This window comes from Perognathus longimembris, chromosome 20, assembly GCF_023159225.1.
Source record: "Perognathus longimembris pacificus isolate PPM17 chromosome 20, ASM2315922v1, whole genome shotgun sequence".
NCBI classification, from domain to species: domain Eukaryota; kingdom Metazoa; phylum Chordata; class Mammalia; order Rodentia; family Heteromyidae; genus Perognathus; species Perognathus longimembris.
In genome coordinates this window covers 21462157-21481762 of record NC_063180.1, presented here as the reverse complement: position 1 = coordinate 21481762, position 19606 = coordinate 21462157, and the positions used below count along the sequence as shown (strand labels likewise).

At 57.2% G+C, this 19606-nt stretch overlaps 1 protein-coding gene across 4 annotated transcripts; it reads left to right on the top strand.

Moving 5' to 3' along the window:
* The first annotated feature begins 10936 nt into the window (after positions 1–10936).
* Positions 10937–19207, top strand: Bbc3 (BCL2 binding component 3). Of its 4 annotated transcripts, none has more exons than XM_048369210.1 (4): positions 10937–11037; positions 14459–14747; positions 15965–16155; positions 18134–19207. In XM_048369210.1, exons 2-4 carry the CDS (start codon positions 14474–14476, stop codon positions 18248–18250), a joined length of 582 nt encoding a protein of 193 aa, XP_048225167.1. In that variant the 5' UTR covers positions 10937–11037; positions 14459–14473; the 3' UTR covers positions 18251–19207. The 4 variants fall into 4 exon arrangements, with proteins under 4 accessions (XP_048225167.1, XP_048225166.1, XP_048225165.1 ...); XM_048369209.1 differs by lacking the exon at positions 10937–11037 and adding an exon at positions 12037–12326; XM_048369208.1 differs by lacking the exon at positions 10937–11037 and adding an exon at positions 12901–13064.
* The last annotated feature ends 399 nt before the right edge of the window (positions 19208–19606 follow it).

Here is a 19606-nt window from a genome sequence, read left to right as displayed (position 1 = left end):
ACTTCCCGCTCGCACCATGTGACGAGGGGCAAAATAAAGAAGGTCACTTCCGGTCCACCGGCCCGTTTCCGGAGCCTTAAAGGGACCGCGACCCCACTCGTGGAAGTGAGAAGCAGAGCCCCGGGTACACTAAGGTGCTTTGCCCGCTTCTTCCTAGCACGAACCCCAAGAATTAGTTCATCCCCCTGCCTTCCTGAGGAAAGACACGACTGTGGGAGATGCCCTACAAAAGGGGCAGCAGCTGGCCACGGCCCGTGGGGGTAGGGAGTAGGCGTCTCGAGTGAACGAGGCTATGAGACGCTAGAGTCAAGGCCTGGTACGTTATTCGTCCTCAGTAAAGGGAGATCCTTATTATGACTTCTAAGAAGACAATATTACTGCAGCAAAAGTAAATTCACATTTTACTGGGCAGGAAAATGAACCCAGGAAGATCAGGTTACACGAGGGCCTGCAGATGTGTGTGTGTGTATGTGTGCGTGTGCAATATATTATATATGCAACACATATGCAACATTTGGAGAAAAGAATGAAAAAGTTGGATATAAGAAAGAGGCCACCAGAGGGCGCTGCGGCCGCTGTCGCTGGGCCCTTGGACCTGCGTTCATTCCATAACTGTCACACTGAAAACCCACTGGGTGGCGACTTGGGGGGGGGGGCGGGGGAAGACTTGCAGCCTACCCGCGAGCATTCTCAGGAGGACGCAGGGACGAACAAACCAAATGCATGTGTGATGAAGTTGCAGGGAAAGAAAAAAATAAGGCCGGGGGAGGGGGGGGCTCCAGCATAGTCAGTGGAGAGAGGACAGGCAGTATGTTGGGCTCAACTGTAGAGGGAAACTGAGGCATGCCCAGTAGGAAACCCAGAGTGACCCTTCTTTTTTTTTTTTCACAAGTCAGGGTGAAAAGATGAAATCCTGGGACCTGGGATGCAGCTCAGTGGCAGAACACTTGCCTAGTTCACATAAAGCCCATGGTTCCAGACACAGCCCTGCAAAAGAATCCATCAAATCAAGCACTCTAAATACATCCAGGACTGGGCACCAGTGGCTCACGCCTATAATCCTAGTAATCAGAAAGCTGAGATCTGAGGATAGCCGTCAGAAGCCAGCCTGGATAGGAAAGTCTGTGAGACTTTTATCTCCAATTAACCACCCAAAAGCCAGAGGTAGATCTGTTGTTGAGCACAAAAGCTCAGAGACAGCACCCAGGTCCTGCGTTCGAATCTCAGGATCTGGCACGTGTACATACACACACAGAGCTTAGCATTCACAAGGCTCTGGGTTCCATCGTCAGCAAGAGAGGTCCGTGTGCATCTTGAGCGCATCCTGAGTGGTACTGTGGCTGACCGGTGGTACCCCGGCGGGTGGTATCCCCGGTGGTGGGTGGTACCCTGGGTGGCCCGTGGTACCCAGGAGCCCAGCGCGAGCTTTGGGCCAGACGCCTGCGTTTCCACCTCTCGCCGCTGGGAGGCAGCAGGCGCCCGGAGGATCGGCCTGCCCGGCCAGAACTCAGAGAAGAGTGGGGGCCGCTTAGGCGGAGGAAGCTGATGAAATCCTAGCCAACTTGCAGTGAGCTCATCCTGCCCGCCCGGGCGCCTCCGGAAGCCGCAGGGCCGCCGGGCCTCCGCCTGGCCTGAGCGATAAAGCCCCGGTGCTGTATACCAGGGCGGGAAGTCCTTCCTGAAGTCTACCCCGCGTGGCGGGGGAGGGGGGAGGGGGGGCGCCAGAGGGTGCTGTTGCCAGAAGCCTAGGCCTGTGGGATGAAGCAGGGAAAGTCTTCTAGCTGTCTCAACAAAATGAAAAGGAGGGGGGTGGGGAGAAATGAGGATAAAGGAGAGAAAGGAAGGAGAGTGGGGAAACTGAGGCAGGGCAGGGGTGGACAGATGTGGAGGTAGAGGTACAGAGAGGAGACAGACAAGGAGAGACTGAAGGTGCAAGAAACGGACGGGACAGGGTGGTGGGGGAGACAGAGACTGGAGACGGGGCATCGGGTCCGGGGCAGCACTCTGGGGAGGGCCAGGCAGCCGCGGGGAGGGGGGGCGGGGCGCCCCTAGGGGTGGGGTGGGCGGGGCCTTGGCGCCCGTTACTAGGTTACCGCGTCACCACAGGACTGGGAACCGCTGACTGGCGAGGCGGCAGCCAATCAGCGCGCGGCAGAGCTGTTCTCGGGCAGGAGGCCTGGAGACACCCCGCCTTCCGACCCCACAGCCCGCCCTGCGCACGCGCGGACACACAACCCGGGCACGCGCTGGACCGCTCACACCGTCCACACACAGGGACTCGGGACGGACACGCACACACGTGGTCCACATTTCACACGCAGCAGCAGTGTCACACCTCACACACAACATGTAACAATCCTGGTGCAGACACTGCGCAGGTGCGTGGTGACACAACCACACGGACACCCACACTTAACAGCACTCCCACACCAACACACAGGCCCAGTGTCACACAATCAGACACACCGCCAACCAACACACAATCCCAGTGTCACACCATCATACACCAACACACAATCCTAGTGTCACACAGTCACTGATACATAATCCCAGTGTCACACAGACACCAACACAATCCTAGCGTCACACTGTCACAGACACATACCATCACACCAACACACAATCCCAATATCACACAATCGTGGACACAGTCACATCAGCTCTCACTCCAGTGTCACTCAGACACCACACAACCCCAGTATCACACAGACACACACCAACACCACCATGCTGTGTCACACAACAGACACACACCATCACAGTTAGACAATAGCTGTGGACACACAACTTAGCGCATAGAAAGCACTGTGACAAGTGCAGCATGCCAACACACACTAGTGCATGAATTGAATGCACAGTCAAACGACACAATCCACCCTGCTATGCCAGCCCCTTACACACAGCCCAGTGGCCACACACACACACACACACACACACACCACACACACACAGAGCCTGGCCTCCTCGGGATGGGATGCTGGGGAGGGTGCCGTGTGTTTGTGTACACACGTGTGTTTGTGTATACATGTGTGTGCAGCCCCTGACAGTCCTTCCGGGGGGCGGGGCCGAGCAGCGGCGCTGTTACCGGGTAAACTTCCCCGCCCCCCACCGCAGCCGTTAGTCACCCCAGGATGATGTCATCGCCTCATTCTGGAGGCTGAGTAATCCTCCGGCCCCGCCCCCCCCAGGTACCAGGGCCCGGGCAGCCGCACCTGGGCTGCGAGGCCCCGCGCCCACAGAGGGGGTCTGCAGCCTCGGGTGCTCCCTGGACTGAGACTTAGCTACCTGGGCCTCTGGAAAGTGGCCTGGAGGCGCACTTTGGGGTCCCTGGAGGCCGGGGGGGGCTCTCAGCCTGGAGCCCATGGCCACCAACTAGTGGTGTGAGGAGAGTAGGGCTTCCAGGCATTTGGGGGGGTGGTCTCACACTGAGCCCCCCCCCCAGCAGTGTAAGGGTCTGGCTGGGCTTGCCGTGCATGTTGGGGTACTTGGGGACCTCGGGGGCTCTATGAACCCAAAGTTCGGGGTTCTCACCTAGGAGTCCTGAGAGGGGAGGGGCAGGCTCATGCCGGTGCCTTCGATGGGGTGGTGATCTTTTGGATGAACTGGATGATTCGGAGTTGGTGGCTTTGGAGGGGGGGGCTGTTCCCCAATATCACCTTACAGTGAAGGACCTCTGAAATGACTTGGGGCCTTGTTTCCCGTGATCAGATACACACTGAGTGAAGCTCCCTTCTGGGGAGACTGAAAACCCCCCATATCTGCACCTTCAAGGGGCTTGGAGACTTGGGTTCTCTTCTTGCGCAGGGCCCCTTTACCCTCTGTCTTCTAGAACCACGCACCCTTAAATCCTGTCGGAGCCGAATTTCTGTCCCCCGTTGTTTATGGGGTCAGGACGCCCAGGTGTCTTTCTGGGAAGAGGGGGACACTTGGTGTCAACTCTAGGGCACCCCGGAGTGGAGGTGGGGTGGGGGGTTGTGGTTGGGAGGTCGAGGCACAGCTCACGTTTCCAGATCATCCCCGAAGGTGCAGGTCAGGGGCTTGGGCAGGGTCAGGCCAGCCGCGAGGCTGCTCCCGGGGCCTCGGCTCCCCGCACCCCTCCCTCCTCCCTCCCCCCTCCTCCCTCCGCTCCCCCTCCCTTCCCGCGCGCCCAGGGCTCCCCAGATCCCCTCGCGGTGCGGCGGCGACCAATGAGCGCGCTCGCCGTCTCCGGGAGCCGGGCCGGCTCTGCCCGCCTGGCATTGGGCACGCGGTGGGCAGCGGCGGGCGGGGCCTGAGGGTCCTGGCGCCTGGTTGGGCCAGGCTTGTTGCTGGGTAACGGGGCGGCGAGTTTCTCCTGGCAACGGCGGCGGGTACCGCTCACTGGCTGGCCGGGGAGGGAGGGGGGCGCGGGCGCAGGCAGGCCCCGCGGAGCCCAGCAACAGCGCGCGCCCCCCGCCCGCCCCGCCGGGGAGCGGTAACCTTCACACGCGCACCGGCCGCCCGCCCGGACCCCGCGGACGCCCCCCGCCCCGCCCCCTGCCCGTGCCAGGGCAGGGGAGGACCCGCGAGACCCCCTCCCCCGCTCCCCAGCACCCCTGCGTCCCAGCACCGACTCTCAGGCCCTGCCAAGGAAAAGTTAAGTCCTTCCCAACTCCTTGTCTCCAAGCGGCTGAGCCTTTCCTTGATGGCGCACAAACCAGAGAGCCTGGCTGGAGACTGCGGTGTCACACACACACACACACACACACACACACACACACACACACGGAACACCCTGCTCCCAAGTATGTCTCAGATGCTCGCCCACTACATCGCCACGGGTATTTTCCATCCTATGTGCAGAGAGGAAAACTGAGGCAGGGAGTGAGCAAGAGAGGAAGCTACTTGGTCAAGGTCATCGTTTATACCCACGCAGCTTAGCTCCTGCTAACCTGTTCCCAGCCCAGAACAGAACAGAATTTATCGGCTGAGTAAGGAATTGAGCCCATGGCTCACACCTGTCATCCTAGTTACTCAGGAGGCTGAGATCTGAGGATCATGGTTCAAAGTCTGTCTGGGCAGAAAAATCTGTGAAACATTTATCTCCAATTAACCACCCAAAAGCTAGAAGTGGGGATGTGGGTCAAGGGGTAGAGCACCAGCCTTGACTAGAAAAAAGCTCAAGTCACAGCCTAGGCTGAGTATAAGCCCCAGGACAGGCACAAAAACAGAAACAAAGGCAGCCCTTGATATAGACACAAACTATTTTTCTTTGCCTACCTAATTTTAAAGTAGAAATTGTGCCAGGCACCAGTGCCTCACACCTGTAATCCTAGCTACTCAAGAGACAGAGATCTTAGGATCGAGGTTCATGGCTGGTGTGAGTAGAAGAGTCCATGAGATTCTTGTTTTATTTTATTTTCTTATTTTTTGCCAGTCCTGGGACTTGGATTCAGAACCTGAGCACTGTTCCTGCCTTCCTTTTTGCTCAAAGCTAGCCCTCTAGCACGTGTGAGCCACAGTGCCACTTCTGGCTTTTTCTGTTTATGTAGTGCTGAGGAATCGAACCCAGGGCTTCATGCACGCAAGGTGTGCACTCTACTGCTAAGCCATATTCCCAGCCCCAAGAGACTCTTATCTCCAGTAAATTACCAAAAAAAGCTGGAAGTGGAGCTTTGCCTCAAGTGGTAGAATGCTATCCATGAACAAAAAGAACAGTGCACAGACCCTGAGTTCAAGCCCCAGACCCCACAAAAAAAAAAAAGGTTTGTGGTGGGTCTTTTTTTATTTTTTATTTTTTTGGTTTTGTTTTGGTAGTACCTGGGGCCTTGTGGTTACTCAGTTAGTTGGCTTCCTACTACTTGAGCCACACCACTAGCTCAGCATTTTGCTATTTTGGAGATGGAGCTTACTGAACTTTTCTGCATGGGCTGGCTGCAAACCATGATCTCCCTACTTTCAGACTCTTGAGTAGCTAAGAGTTCCAGCACAAGCCACCAGTGCCCACTTTTTGTTGTTGTGGGGCTTGGGCGCTGTCCCTGAGCTTCTTTTGCTCAAGGCTAGCACTCTACCACTTTGAGCCACTTCTGGTTTTCTAGTGGCTAATTAAAAAGTTTCATGGAGGCTGGGAATATGGCCTAGTGGCAAGAGTGCTTGCCTCATATACATGAAGCCCTGGGTTCGATTCCCCAGCACCACATATATAGAAAATGGCCAGAAGTGGCGCTGTGGCTCAAGTGGCAGAGTGCTAGATGAGCAAAAAAGAAGCCAGGGACAGTGCTCAGGCCCTGAGTCCAAGCCCCAGGACTGGCAAGCAAAAACAAAAACAAACAAACAAAAAAGTTTCATGGACTTTCCTACCTGAGCTGGCTTTGAACCATGATCCTCAGATCTCAGCCTCCTGAATAGCTAGGATAACAGGTGTGAGTCACCGGTGCCTGGTGTATCTCACAATTTTAAAGTTTGAATTTGTGTGCTTTGGAGATATATACTTTTCAATTAGCCACAGTCCTCACTGGTCACTGTTGACCCACAAAAATCCACTTCCCTCACTTATTTAATGATTCTTATTCTTCTTTTATGTTGATTGTGGGCCTTGAACTCAGGTCCTGGGCACTGTCCCTGAGCTCTTCAGGTCAAGGCTAGAGCTCTACCACTTTGAGCCACAATGCGGCTTCCAGTTTTCTAGTGGGTCATTGGAAATAAGAGTCTTACAGACTTTCCTACCCTGACTGGCTTTGTACCACAATCCTCAGATCTCAGCCTCCTGAATAGCTAGGATGAGAGGCATGAGCCACTGGCGCCCGGCTTCTTTTCTTTTTTTCCCCCCAGTTTTGGGCTTGAACTCACGGCCTAGGTGCTGTCCCTAAGCTCTTTTGCTCAAGGCTAGTGCTCCACCACTTTGTGCTACAGCTCCACTCAGGGTTTTGTTGTTGTTGTTGTTTTTGTTAATTGGAGATAAGTCTCATGAGCACTTTTCTGCCCCGACTGGCTTTAAACTGTGATCCTCAGATCTCAGCCTCCTGAGTAGCTAGGATTACAGGCATGAGTCACTGGTGCCAGACTAACTCTTGATTCTGAGATGCCTGGTGTGGAGTGATGAGATATCAGATTTTGAGAGTCTGTGGGATATTGTGCCTTCTCTCTCTCTCTCTCTCTCTCTCTCTCTCTCTCTCTCTCTCTCTCTGCTTCAGCCAACAATGCAGATTCCCTTTGTCCTTCCCATACATTTTCCTCCCAAAACATTCTAAGGTCAGGCATGGTGGCTCACTCCTGTAACCCCAGCAGCCATATATGAGACAGAGATAGGAAGATCATGGTTCAAGGCCAGCCCAGATAAAGTTCTATCTGGAAAATACAGTAAAAAGGCTGGAGGCATGGCTCAAATGGTAGAGCCCTTGCTTATTATGGGAGGAGGCCCTGAGTTCAGTCTTTAGTACTGAAAAAACTAAGAACATTCCAGCATGTCTAGCCTGGTAGTGGCTCCCACAAGAGGGAGGTACAGGCTAGCCCCTGAGCTAGCAGAGGACAACAGCTACCCCTCCCACCTTCATTACTGCCAGTCTCAGAACAAGCAGTGACCACAATTAGTTATGCAAACATTTATTAGGCTTTTGGTCAGACACTGATCTCATGTAATAAGTGTAAGTCACACTTTCCAAATGTCTTCAAACTTGACCTAGGGCCAGAAATACACTCTCTGTAAACTACTGTGTGCTGAGGATATATAATAATGCTTTCTCTTGATTTACACCTGATTTTTTAAAATTTTTATTTATTTATTTATTTATTTATTTTTGCCAGTCCTGGGCCTTGGACTCAGGGCCTGAGCACTGTCCCTGGCTTCTTTTTGCTCAAGGCTAGCACTCTGCCACTTGAGCCACAGAGCTACCTCTGGCCATTTTCTTTCTTTTTTTTTTTTTAATTTTTTTTATTATTAATTGAACATAAAAATTTTTTTACAAGGTGCTGTGCAAAGAGGGTGCAGTTACATAGTAGGGCAGTGTGTACATTTCTTGTGATATCTTACATCCTGTTTTCCCATCCCTTGTCTAGGTCAGGTAGACCCATATGCAATATACAATGTATCAGGCACATATACAATGCTCACAGACTTGGTCTCTACTGTCTCTCCATCTCCCTTTGTTAACAGTCATATATCAGGGAGATCATGCCCCTTTGTTTTCTGTGTTCTAGGCTTGTCTCACTCAACATTATTTGTTCGAGTTCTGACCATTTCCCTGCGAATAACAATATTTCACCATTCCTAATCGCTATGTAGTATTCCATTGTGTATAAGTACCATATTTTTTGGATCCATTCATTTGTGGAGGGGCATCTGGGTTGTTTCCAAATTTTGGCTATTGTGAATTGTGCTGCGATAAACATGGAAGTACAAATGTCCTTTTGATATCTTGGGTTTTGCTGTTTAGGATAGATGCCTAGGAGTGGTATGGCTGGGTCATAGGGTAGGTCTATATTGAGCTTTTTGAGAAACCTCCATACTGTTCTCCAAAGTGGCTGTACTAATTTGCACTCCCACCAACAATGGAGAAGGGTTCCTCTTTCCCCACAGCCCCTCCAGCATTTGTTGTTTCCTGAGTTCAGAGTATAGGCCATTCTGACTGGGGTGAGGTGGTATCTCAGGGTTTGGCCATTTTCTATATATGTGGTGCTGGGGAATTGAACCCAGAGCTTCATGTATAGGAGGCAAACACTCTTGCCACTAGGCCATATTCCCAGCCCTACACCTGATTTATTTATTCATTTATTTTTAGTATTGCCAGTACTAGGGACTTGAATTCACAGCTTTCTACTGACTTAGTTTTCTTGCTCACAATTGGTACCACTATCACTTGAGTATGACTTTTCCCATTTTTTTTTCCTCCTTTGTGTGTATGTGCCCGTACTGAGGCTTGAACTCAGGGTCTGAACACTAACCCTTAGATTTTTCACTCAAAGTACGTACTCTTACCATTTGAGCTAGCAGCCAACTTTTTGCTGGCTAACTGGAAATAAGAGTCTGATGGATTTTTCTACCTGGGCTGGCTTCAAACCACTATCCTCAGGTCTTAGTCTCCTGAGTAGCTAGAATTACAAGTGTGAGCTACCAGTGCCTAACTATATTGTAGTTTTTATTTGTTTGGCTTGGCTGGTGACACTGGAGTGTAAACTTAGAGATTAATACTTGCTAAACACTTGAGCATTGCCTCCAGAAAGTTGTTTCCTTTTTTTTTTTTTTTTTTTTTTTTGCCAGTCCTGCGGCTTGGACTCAGGGTCTGAGCACTGTCCCTGGCTTCTTTTTGCTCAAGGCTAACACTCTACCTCTTGAGCCATAGCGCCACTTCTGGCCGTTTTCTGTATATGTGGTGCTGGGGAATCAAACCCAGGGCTTCATGTATACGAGGCAAGCACTCTTGCCACTAGGCCATATTCCCAGCCCCAGTTTCCACTTTTTTCTTTGTTTTGTCAGTCCTGGAGCTTGAACTCAGGGCCTAAGCACTGTTCCTGGCATCTTTCTGCTCAAGGCTAGCACTCTGCCACTTGAGCCACGGCAACACTTCTAGCTTTTTTATATATGTGGTGGTGAGGAATCAAGCCCAGGGCTTCATGTATGCGAAGCAAGCACTCTACCACTAGGCCATATTCCCAGCCCGTTTCAGCTTTGGTTTTGGATTTTTGAGGCAAGCATCTTGTTATAAAGACCAAGCTAGCCTTGAATTCACCTGTGGTCTAGGCCTTCTGTGATAAATTGCTTTTGCAAAATTTGCCAAAAAAGCTTTCAAGAAAGAATGTTGGGGCTGGGGATATAGCCTAGTGGCAAGAGTGCCTGCCTCGGATACACGAGGCTCTAGGTTCGATTCCCCAGCACCACATATACAGAAAACGGCCAGAAGCGGCGCTGTGGCTCAAGTGGCAGAGTGCTAGCCTTGAGCGGGAAGAAGCCAGGGACAGTGCTCAGGCCCTGAGTCCAAGGCCCAGGACTGGCCAAAAAAAAAAAAAAGAATGCCATATATATATATATATATATATATATATATATAGAGAGAGAGAGAGAGAGAGAGAGAGAGAAATATATATATATATATATATATATATATATATATATATTTGTGTGTACTAGTCCTGGGCTTGAACTCACAGAGCCTGGGTGCTGCACCTGAGTTTATTTTGCTCAAGGCTAGCACTCTACCTGGCATTTTGGTAGTAAATTGGAGATAAGAATCTCAGGAGCTGTATGTGGGAGGCTCACACCTGTCATCCTAGCTACTCTGGAAGCTGAGATCTGAGGATTGAGGTTCAAAGCCAGGGCAGGCAGGAAAGTCAGTGAGACTTATTTCCTATTAGCCACCAGAAAATGGGAAGTGGAGCTGTGGCTCAAAGTGAGGGCTAGCTTTGAGCAAAAGAGCTCAGGGACAGGGCCTAGGGATATGGCCTAGTGGCAAGAGTGCTTGCCTCGTATGCATGAGGCCCTGGGTTCAATTCCCCAGCACCACATATACAGAAAACGGCCAGAAGTGGCGCTGTGGCTCAAGTGCAGAGTGCTAGCCTTGAGCAAAAAGAAGCCGGGGACAGTGCTCAGGCCCTGAGTTCACGGCCTAGGACTGGCCAAAAAAAAAAAAAAAAAAGAGCTCAGGGACAGGGCCTAGACCCTGAGTTCAAGCCCCATGACTGTCAAAAAAAAAAAAAAAAAAAGTCCCATGGACTTTGAACCTTGACCCTCAGATTTCCACCAGTGGCCAGCTAAGAGTGCATTTTAGTTTGCATAACTATATCTCAATACAGTATATTAAGAAGGTCCTGGAGCAGTAGCTTAGCAGTAGAGAGCTTATTTAGGTCCTAGCACCACCAAGAAAAAGAAAATGCAAGTCTGGCACCCGAGGCTTAAGCCTATCATCATTATCCTAGCTACTTGGGATGCAGAGATTGAAGGATTGTGGTTCAAAGCCAGCCCTGGCAGGAAAGTCCATGAGATTTATCTCCAATACACACCACCAAAAATCTGGAAATGGAGCTGTGGTCCAAGTGGTAGAACAACAACAACAAAATGCCAAGTCAATCAGAGGGTCTGGCCCTGAAGTAGGTCACCTTTCCTGGGGTCAATTTGTCACCTTTTCTCAGACAACCCAGTGCTGGGCCCCCAGAGGTGAGGGTGGGGTGACTTAGAATGAGTGAGAACCAAAGAGAAAGTCGAGTTCTCCAAGCAGAAGTCCAGAGGGAGCACTGGGGGGGAGGGATGGTTACTGGTGTGTGCATGTGTGTGTGTGTGCACGTGTGTACATCTGTGTGTGAGGAAGTGATAGTAAAGAAACTGCAGAGAGAAAGGGAAGCAAGAGCGGCCTGCACGATGGAATGGGTGCAGGGTCTGCCCGGGCATGTCTGTGCCAGGAGCCCGGGGGCTTTCTCCTCCCCACGAATCCACTGTCAGACTGGTGGTGAGCGTGGCCGGTGTGCAAGCTTGGGAGTGGGTCCCGCCAAGGTCCCAGCAGGCCGGTGACAGGTGTGATCTGTGTGGGTGGGCTGGGGTCAGTTTCTGCGTGTCTGAGTGGATCTGTGTGTCCGAGGGTCAGGCGTGTACCCCGGGGGGCCGCTTGGGAGGGCTGCGCGCACCCCTCTCCCGGTAACAGGTGTCCAATGGGGAGTGGGTCCAGCCTCGCCCCGTGGGAAGTTATCCTTCCAGGACGGGGTTGTCAGGGAACCGCGCGTGGATCTGCCCACTGGTGTGGGGTGTCCCCGTGACCCGTCGGCGGGGTCAGCCTGGGTGTGGGTGTCAGGACGCTTGTGCCCCGGGCGCCAGCCCATGCGTGGCCCGTCCGGTCCCCACGAGGCCCATGCCTGGGTCCGGGTCAGTGTGTCAGTGTGTCAGCCGGTGTCGCCCGGCCAGGCCCTGCCCCGCCCCATCCCCCCTGCGCACCCCCGCGGCAGGGAAACCCCCGCGCCCGGAGAGGGGGCGCGGCCCGCGCCTGCAAGCCCCGACTTGCCCGCGCGGGGGCGGGGCCCTGACGTCGCGAGGTGGGCGGGGCGCGGGACCGGGCGGGGGCGGGGCGGGGCGGGGCGGGCACCGCGCGGGGCCCGGGATCCGCCGGGCGGCCGGAGAAAGCGGGCAGCGAGCGGGAGCCACATGCGATCGGGTGCCGAGCGCTCAGCGGCGGCGGCGGCAGCAGCGACACCACCCCAGCCCCCGGCGCCGACGGCCTCCACGCGGCCGCGGGGAGCGAACGCAGCCACCGGCGGCGCTGCGGTCAGGTCGGCGGCGGCGGCGGGAGCCACTCAGCTTCGGTCGCCGCGGCGCTCGGCGGGCGCGTTCTCCTGAAGGAAGCCGCCCGCCCCCCTCCGCCTCCCCTCTCCTGCGTGTTCATGCCCCCGGGGTGAGTGTGCGCTCCCCCACCCCCCTAGCCCCGCCGGGGGTGGCCGGACATCCCGGGTGGGCTTCCTGGAGGAGGTGGCGGGAGCGCATGCTTCAGAGCCCAGGCGCCCTGCCGCGCCTCCCACGTCGCCCTTGGCCTTCTCGGGGGGGTGGATGGTCTCTGCGGGGTCCGCCAGGCAGGAGGCCCTCGCAAGATCGGACGCCCCAGCCGGGGCGCACAGGTGCCCCAGCGGCCTGGCGGGTTTGTTTACAAACAATGGGGTGCGGGCTCGCGCGCGCCCCCTGGTGGACAGTGCGCTACGGGGCCGCGCGGCCCCCGGGCTGTCCGCACCCCTCAAGTCCGAGTGGCGGAGGGCGACTGGGGGCTCGGGGGGTCGGGGCGGCACCGAGGGGCAGCCACACCCAGGGCGCGCGCCCGCCGGGGGCGGCGTCGGGGGGCGGCTGGCGGGCCGCGGAGGCTGCGGCTCCCGCGGGCGGGGGCTGCGCCCCAGCAACAGCCGGTTATTGGCCCCGCGCTGGCTGGGCGGGCGGGGCGCACGCACGTGGCGGCGGGGGAGGGGCCGTGACAGCGGAGCGGGGCGTCTGGGACGCGAGGAGCGCGCGCGCGGGGCTGTGGATCTGCAGGTGTCTCGCCTGGGTGTGTGCGTGTGTCTGGCTCCGAGTTGGCACTGGGGTCTGAGGAGAGTCGGGGTGCCGATCCGCAGGAATGTTGGCATTTGTGACCCGTCGGGGTGTAGGCGTGAGTGTCCCCATCTGTGCACGACTTCCGTGGATGGGCTGGGGTGTACCTGTGTATGTGTGTGTGTGTGTGTGTGTCCATGTGCGCTAGGAGAGTTGTCTGTGTGCTCTTTGGGGTGATGGTGTACGGCGGTGTGTAGTTGTGCGCGTGGCTGTTTGTGTGTTTACGTGTGTCTTGTGTGCTATAGGGTCTCCGGGGCTGCTGAGGGGTCTGCCTGACAACACCCAGCTGGTGGCTTTTCTTTCCAGGTGTCTTGAGCTCCAGTAGGGGAAATGGGAACTGGGGGGAGGGGGCTGGTAGTGGTGGTCCGGGAAGGGGTCACCTAGGTTCCATGGGGTAGTACCCGGGGTAGGTGTTGCAGGCAGTCTATGTGTTGTGTGTTGGTGCTGAGGGTTTGTCACTGAGATCCGATGGTGGTTCATGTGTCATGTGGCTGCGTGTGTGTAGTGTTTATGTCAGTCACGTGAGACCAGTGTTTTAGGTGTGTGCGCAGGGCTGTGTGGATTAGTTAGCGGGTGTCTGTGTGTGTGTGTGTGCATATGCACGCGTGTATGCCTGCTGACAGTTGGTGATGGTGTTTTGGGGTTGGGAGAGGAGGGCGGGTTATGTCTGCCGTTCCGAGGGGCTGGGGCATCTGTGTGTCGTTGCCTGCAAGTGTGGCAGTGCATCTGTGTCTGGTGACATGCGCCTGATTGTCATGTCCTGGGGGCTGGAGTTGGTGGTGTGTAGACGCGTATGTCTGCCTTGGGTTGGATGGTGTGTGTCCTTAGGGGTATTGTACTTATGTCCTGGTGTGTGTGTGTATGTGTGGCTGTGTGTGTGTATGTGTGGCTGTGTTGTGCTTCTGTGGCTGTTGTGAGAGCTGCATTGTGTGTCTCTGGGCAGATCCACAGTGGGTCAGTGTGTGATTCTAGGTGTGAAGGGAGGAGGGGTGCAGTGTGGGGCATGGGGTCCTTGTGATGTGTCCATGTTCGTGTGTGTGCTGAGTAGCAATTCCATGTCCCATCTCTCAAGTGTGGGTGGTCAGGCTGGCCAGTTTGGTGTCCGTGTTGTGTGCCGCCCACACACGGTTCATTCACATACTACACTCCTCACTATTGGGGTCCTATGCCCCCCCAACCACCCTGTCTTCTTCCTACTGTTGGGAAAGTTCACTATAAACCCCTGTGAAAAGTTTGCCCTGTGGGGCTGTCCCAACACCCGGTGGGGCAGGCACACCCCCTCCACTGGGGTCCTAGCCAGCCTGCCCCTGTGTCCTCCCCTCAGGGCCAAGTCTCATGGGAGTCCCCCGCCTGACACTCCACTCCTTGCGTGCATTCTGAGTGAACCTTGGATGTTTGCAGGGGGCCCCTGCGTGCCTCCCCGCTGACTCCCCCTCTCCCTGTGTCCCGCAGGCTCCCGGGAGCGCCATGGCCCGCGCACGACAGGAGGGCAGCTCTCCCGAGCCCGTAGAGGGCCTGGCCCGCGATAGCCCTCGTCCCTTCCCGCTTGGCCGCCTGGTGCCCTCGGCCGTGTCCTGCGGCCTCTGCGAGCCCGGCCTGCCCGTCGCGCCCGCCGCCCCGGCCCTGCTGCCTGCTGCCTACCTCTGCGCGCCCACCGCCCCACCCGCAGTCACCGCCACCCTGGGGGCGCCCCGCTGGCTTGGGGCTCCCCGCAGCCGGCCCCGAGGCCCGCGTCCAGATGGTGAGTGCCTGCCCCACACCTGGGATGGGGTGCGCCTAGAGTCCCGAGACACTCAAGTGGGAGCCCAGGAGGGGGTCCAGGCCGAGGGGGGGGGCACCTGGAGGGTGTGGCCAGTGTGGTCTTTGTGTTGCAAGAAGCAGGAAGACCAAGTGGAAGGCCAGGGGTGGAAGGGAGGGCGAGTGGGAAGTCCCTCCCGGAATCTGACTGCGGTCCCCCAGTTCGCAGCCGCGGCCTTTTTCAGGGCCTGGGGCAACAGCTGTGTCTCAGCTCCCCTCCCCCCAGCCTGGGTCCCCAGGACCCCCTGGAAGATTGCAGTGGGAAAAAGTGGGTAGGAGGGGGGCTAGGAAGGACTGGTCCTCCCCTCTGCACTGGGGGGGAGGGGTCGAGAGCCCTTCTTCGGCTCTCTGCATCTGTTTGGTGGGAGCTGGCTCGCCCCGCAGCCCCCCTGGAAGAAGGCGAGGGGCAGGGGCCATTGTGCTGGGAAAGTCCCCTCTGGGAGGGAGCCGGCCTGGGGAGGGAAGGGTTAAAGGTCCCCCGCCTGCCGGGCTGTTAACCCCGTGGTGCCCGGCGGCGGGCAGAGTCGTCCCATCCCCCACTTAGCCCCCCGGAACCCAGCAGGGTCCAGCTAGACTAACTTCCGAGCTCAGTTCCCGGAGGTGGGGCGAGGGACCCCCTGATTTCAAACGCACAGATCACGGATGTGGAAACTGAGGCTGGTTTTACACCTGAAGCAGGACCTGGGGTGGCAGGAGGAAGGGTTCCCACCCGGGGCCGGGGTGGGGTGAGGCGGGAAGGCCTCTTCTCCGACCCCAGCCCCCTTGCTGTCCTCCCGGGCTGCCACCGTCCGGCCCTCGGGTCCCCGGGCCGGTGCCACATCCGGGGGTGGGGCGCCCCTGTGGTCGCGCTGGCGACCCGAGGCTCGACTGGGTGGGGCCGGCGTGTATCCTGGGGTGACCTTGCACCACTCCCTAGGGCCGGCCTCAGTTTCCACACGGAACAGACAGGGCCTAGCCCTGGTTGGGAATGGGGGTACTGAGGCCGGCCAGGTGGCCCCGCGTATCGGGCCAGGGCAGTCTGGGCTAGGAGGGCGCGGGTAACAACAAAGCTGCAGAACCGGGGTGGGGAGCCGAGGAGAGGCACGGCGGCAGGGGCTGGGGGCGGCCACCCGGGGCCGGGAAGGGTGGCCGCGGCTGACCGCGCCCCGCCGCCTCCCCCAGGCCCGCAGCCAGCCCCGTCGCCGGCCGACCCACACCTCGAGTCACCGGTGCCCAGCGCCCCGGAAGCCTTGGCGGGCGGCCGCACCCAGGCGGCCCCCGGAGTCCGCGGGGAGGAGGAGCAGTGGGCGCGCGAGATGGGGGCCCAGCTGCGGCGGATGGCGGACGACCTCAACGAGCAGTACGAGCGGCGGGTGAGTGCGGGGCGGGGCGGCGGCAGGTGGGGCTTCCCGCCAGGCCAGATGTGCGGCAGCTGCCGCCCTACGCGCGGGGTCGCGGCGGGGACAGGCAGGTGGGGGGCGGCGCGGGGCGGGGGCGGGGGGAATTGCGGAGGGCCCGGGCCGGGCTGGAGCGCGGGCCTCGGAGCCGCATGCGGCCCGGGCCGCGGCCGCGGGGACTGAGGGCGGCGCTCGGCGCGGCGGCGGCTATATCCGCGGCTATTTATAGCCGGTGAGTCAGCAGCGCGCCGCGCCCGCGCGCCCCGCCCGCCCTCCGCGCGCCCGCGCAGCCCGCAGCGCCGGCCCACCCGGCCCTCCCGCCGGCGGGGAGCCGCGTCCCGCCCCGCGGAGGCCCCGCCCCGCCCCGGGCCGCGCGGAGGCCCCGCCCCGCGCCCCGCGCCGGCTCTGTGCCCTGCGCGCTAGGCGCATCGCACCTGCTTTGTTTGCTTATTTTATTTTTTTAAAAAAGAAGCTAAAGCTGCCGGAGCCCCGGTGGCCTGCGGGAGCCGACCCCGACCCCGCACTCCGGCCTCACTTTCCGCTCCTGGCGGGCGCGTGCCTTCCTTGGCACCCGGTCCAGGGCTCCCGTCCCTCCGCGCCCCTCGCGACGTGTTACCCTGTGGAGACAACACAACACGTGTCCCTCTTTTCTTTGCTTCCATGTTCAACGTAAATTTAAGAAGACAAAAAAATCAGTGTATAATTTCATTGGCTCCTCCTCCCCCCGTTTAAGTAATGCACAACCCGGGGGTGTGCTAGGGGTTGTGCCCCCAGCGTAAATATCTGGGGAGCCTGTGCCCTTCATACTTGCCTCTTGCAACCTCGAGGTAACCCCAACCCCAACCCCCAACCCCCCCCCCCCCCCCCCGCCAGTGACAGTGCTATAGAAACAGAGCAGGAGGCAGGGGCTGTAGCCCTGGGTAACTTCGTGCCAGGGACTCCTGTGCTCTTCATACCTCCTATGTTTTTGTTTCTTTTCTTTCTCTCCATGTAGTCTAGTCTGGCCTATTGCCTTTAATTTAATTTTTTATCTAGTTTTATTTTTGCCAGTCCTGGGGCTTGGACTCAGGGCCTGAGCACTGTCCCTGAGTTCCTTTTTCTCAAGGCCAGCACTCTGCCACTTGAGCCACAGCGCCACTTCTGGCCTTTTCTGTTTATGTGGTGCTGAGGAATCGTACCCAGGGCTTCATATATGCTAGGCAAGCACTCTACAGCTAAGCCACATTCCCACCCTGTTGCCTTTAATTTTAATGAGGAAAGAGACCAGCACTGAGAAGTGATGATTTTAGAAGCCATCCCGTGTCATTTTGCCACCAGGGAGTGAGCAGCAGTTTCCCTGCACCAAACCCAGCTTTGCCCCCAGAACACTTCCATCCCCAACTTTCCCCAGTGTTTTTGTTTTTCCTTCCAGATTGTTGTGGAATCACTGTGGTGCACTGATGTATTTACTGCCCACCCAGCCAGTCAGTCCCTCAGTCCCCACGTGCCAGGGAAGATGACAATTCCCCGGAAAACCCAGGGTGGAAGTCACAGTGCTTGGTGCCAGCGCGTGCACGTGGCAGGCGCTGTGCTGTGGGGATTCTGCCCCTCTGCCCTCCCTCCTGCTCTCTTGTCCTAGGAGGGGCAGGCTTGCAGGGTGGGTTTGTGGGCTCTTCCAGCTGAGCCTCCATTCTCACTCTTCAGCCCCTCACCCACTCCCCTGCATGTCTTTATGTGTGTTCTGTGTCAGAGTTGGGGCTTGAACTTAGGTCCTGGGTGCTGTCTTTTAGCTGTTTCACTCAAGACTGGTGCTCTACCACTTGAGCCGCAGCTCCACTTCCAGGCTTTTGTGGTTAGCTGGAGATAAGAGTCTCTCACAGACTTTCCTGCCTGATCTGCACAGTTCAGCCTCCTGGGTAGCTGGGATTGCCGGTGTGAGCCACTTAGCCACTCATTCCTTTTTCTGTTTCCTTAGAGACAAGAAGAGCAGCAGCGACACCGCCCGTCACCCTGGAGGGTCCTGTACAATGTCATCATGGGACTTCTGCCCTTACCCAGGGGCCCTGGAGCCCCAGAAATGGAGCCCAATTAGGTGCCTGCACCCACCCTGTGGACGTTGGAGACTTGGGGGGCAGGACCCCCCCACCTCCTGACGCCCTGGCCAGCGCAGGGGACCTTTTCTGCTCTGTGTAGCACACTGCCTGTCCAAAGGGCGGACAGGGCCGCCACTGCAGCCCCGGCCAGCCTGGGTTCACTGCCGGAGGTGTGGACTTCGGAGCCCGGGCCAGCAGCCGGGAAGGAGGGCAGCCGGGACCTCAGCATGTGGAGGCTGCGGTGACCCGGGGGTGGGGACCGAGCCACCCGCCTCTGCCGCCCACCACCATCTCAGGAAAGGCTGCTGGTGCTGGCTGCCTGTTCCAGCTGCAAGGGGGGACGCTAGGGGGTCTCCCCTGTGAGCCTTTACTTTGGGTCTGGCCTCAGGCCCCTGGTGCTTCCCCCCCTCCTCATGGGGAGGGGGCCCGTGAAGAACAAATGAGCCAAACGTGACCACTAGCCTCCAGAGAATGGGGTGCTTCAGATGGCCCCCCTCATCCCCAGCCATCTTCCCTGAGCCGCCAGCGGGCGGTGGGCATGCCTGCCTCACCTTCATTTGGGGGTGGCCAGGAGGGGCCCAGACTGTGAATCCTGCGTTCTGCCACCACCCCCGTCCCCGTAAACCCATCGCATAGGTTTAGAGAGAGCACGTATGATCACTGGCGTTCATTGGGGGTGGGTGGGAGATTTTTGGCGGAAGCCGGCCCAGCCTTAGCCACCCCCCCCTAGGGTCAAGTGTTGTGGGGGGGTCGGCGAAAGATGGGGTCCGGGAGGGAGGGAGGGAGTCTCAGAAGAGGGCGGAGTCTGGGAGCGGGGAGGGGTGGCCCAGCCTTGTAAAATACTGTACATGCGCTGCTGTAGATACGGAATGAATTTTCTGTACATGTTTGGTTAAATTTTTTTTGTACATGATTTTTGTATGTTTCCTTTTCAATAAAACCAGATTGGAACAGTGGATACTCTTTTTGCTGGCCTTCTCCTATCCCCCTCCCCTAGGTCAGAGGTGTTTTGTTTTGTTTTGTTTTGCCAGTCCTGGGGCTTGTACTCAGGGCCTGAGCACTGTCCCTGGCTTCTTTTTGCTCAACTCTAGCACTCTACCACTTGAGCCAAAATGCCACTTCTGGCTTTTTCTATATATGTGGTGCTGAGGAATCGAACTCAGGGCTTCATGTATACAAGGCACGTACTTTACCACCAGGCCATATTCCCAGCCCAGGTCAGAGGCTTTTGCACAGGTGCCCAGCCTCTAGCATCTGAGTTGCTGAGTGTTTTATTCCCCTTTACCCCCAAGGGCATTAGTGTGCACTAAATAAATGGATGACCCATGACTGAGAAGCTCACTGCATCAAGCATT

What these genes read in the sequence shown, in the direction of transcription:
- Bbc3 (XM_048369208.1), top strand. Translation starts at nt 13,032, where the DNA reads ATGTTGGCATTTGTGACCCGTCGGGGTGTAGGC. An exon ending in TGACCCGTCGGGGTGTAGGC is followed by an intron (nt 13,065 to 14,458) that starts GTGAGTGTCCCC and finishes TGTGTCCCGCAG; the next exon opens with GCTCCCGGGAGCGCCATGGC. An exon ending in CCGAGGCCCGCGTCCAGATG is followed by an intron (nt 14,748 to 15,964) that starts GTGAGTGCCTGC and finishes CGCCTCCCCCAG; the next exon opens with GCCCGCAGCCAGCCCCGTCG.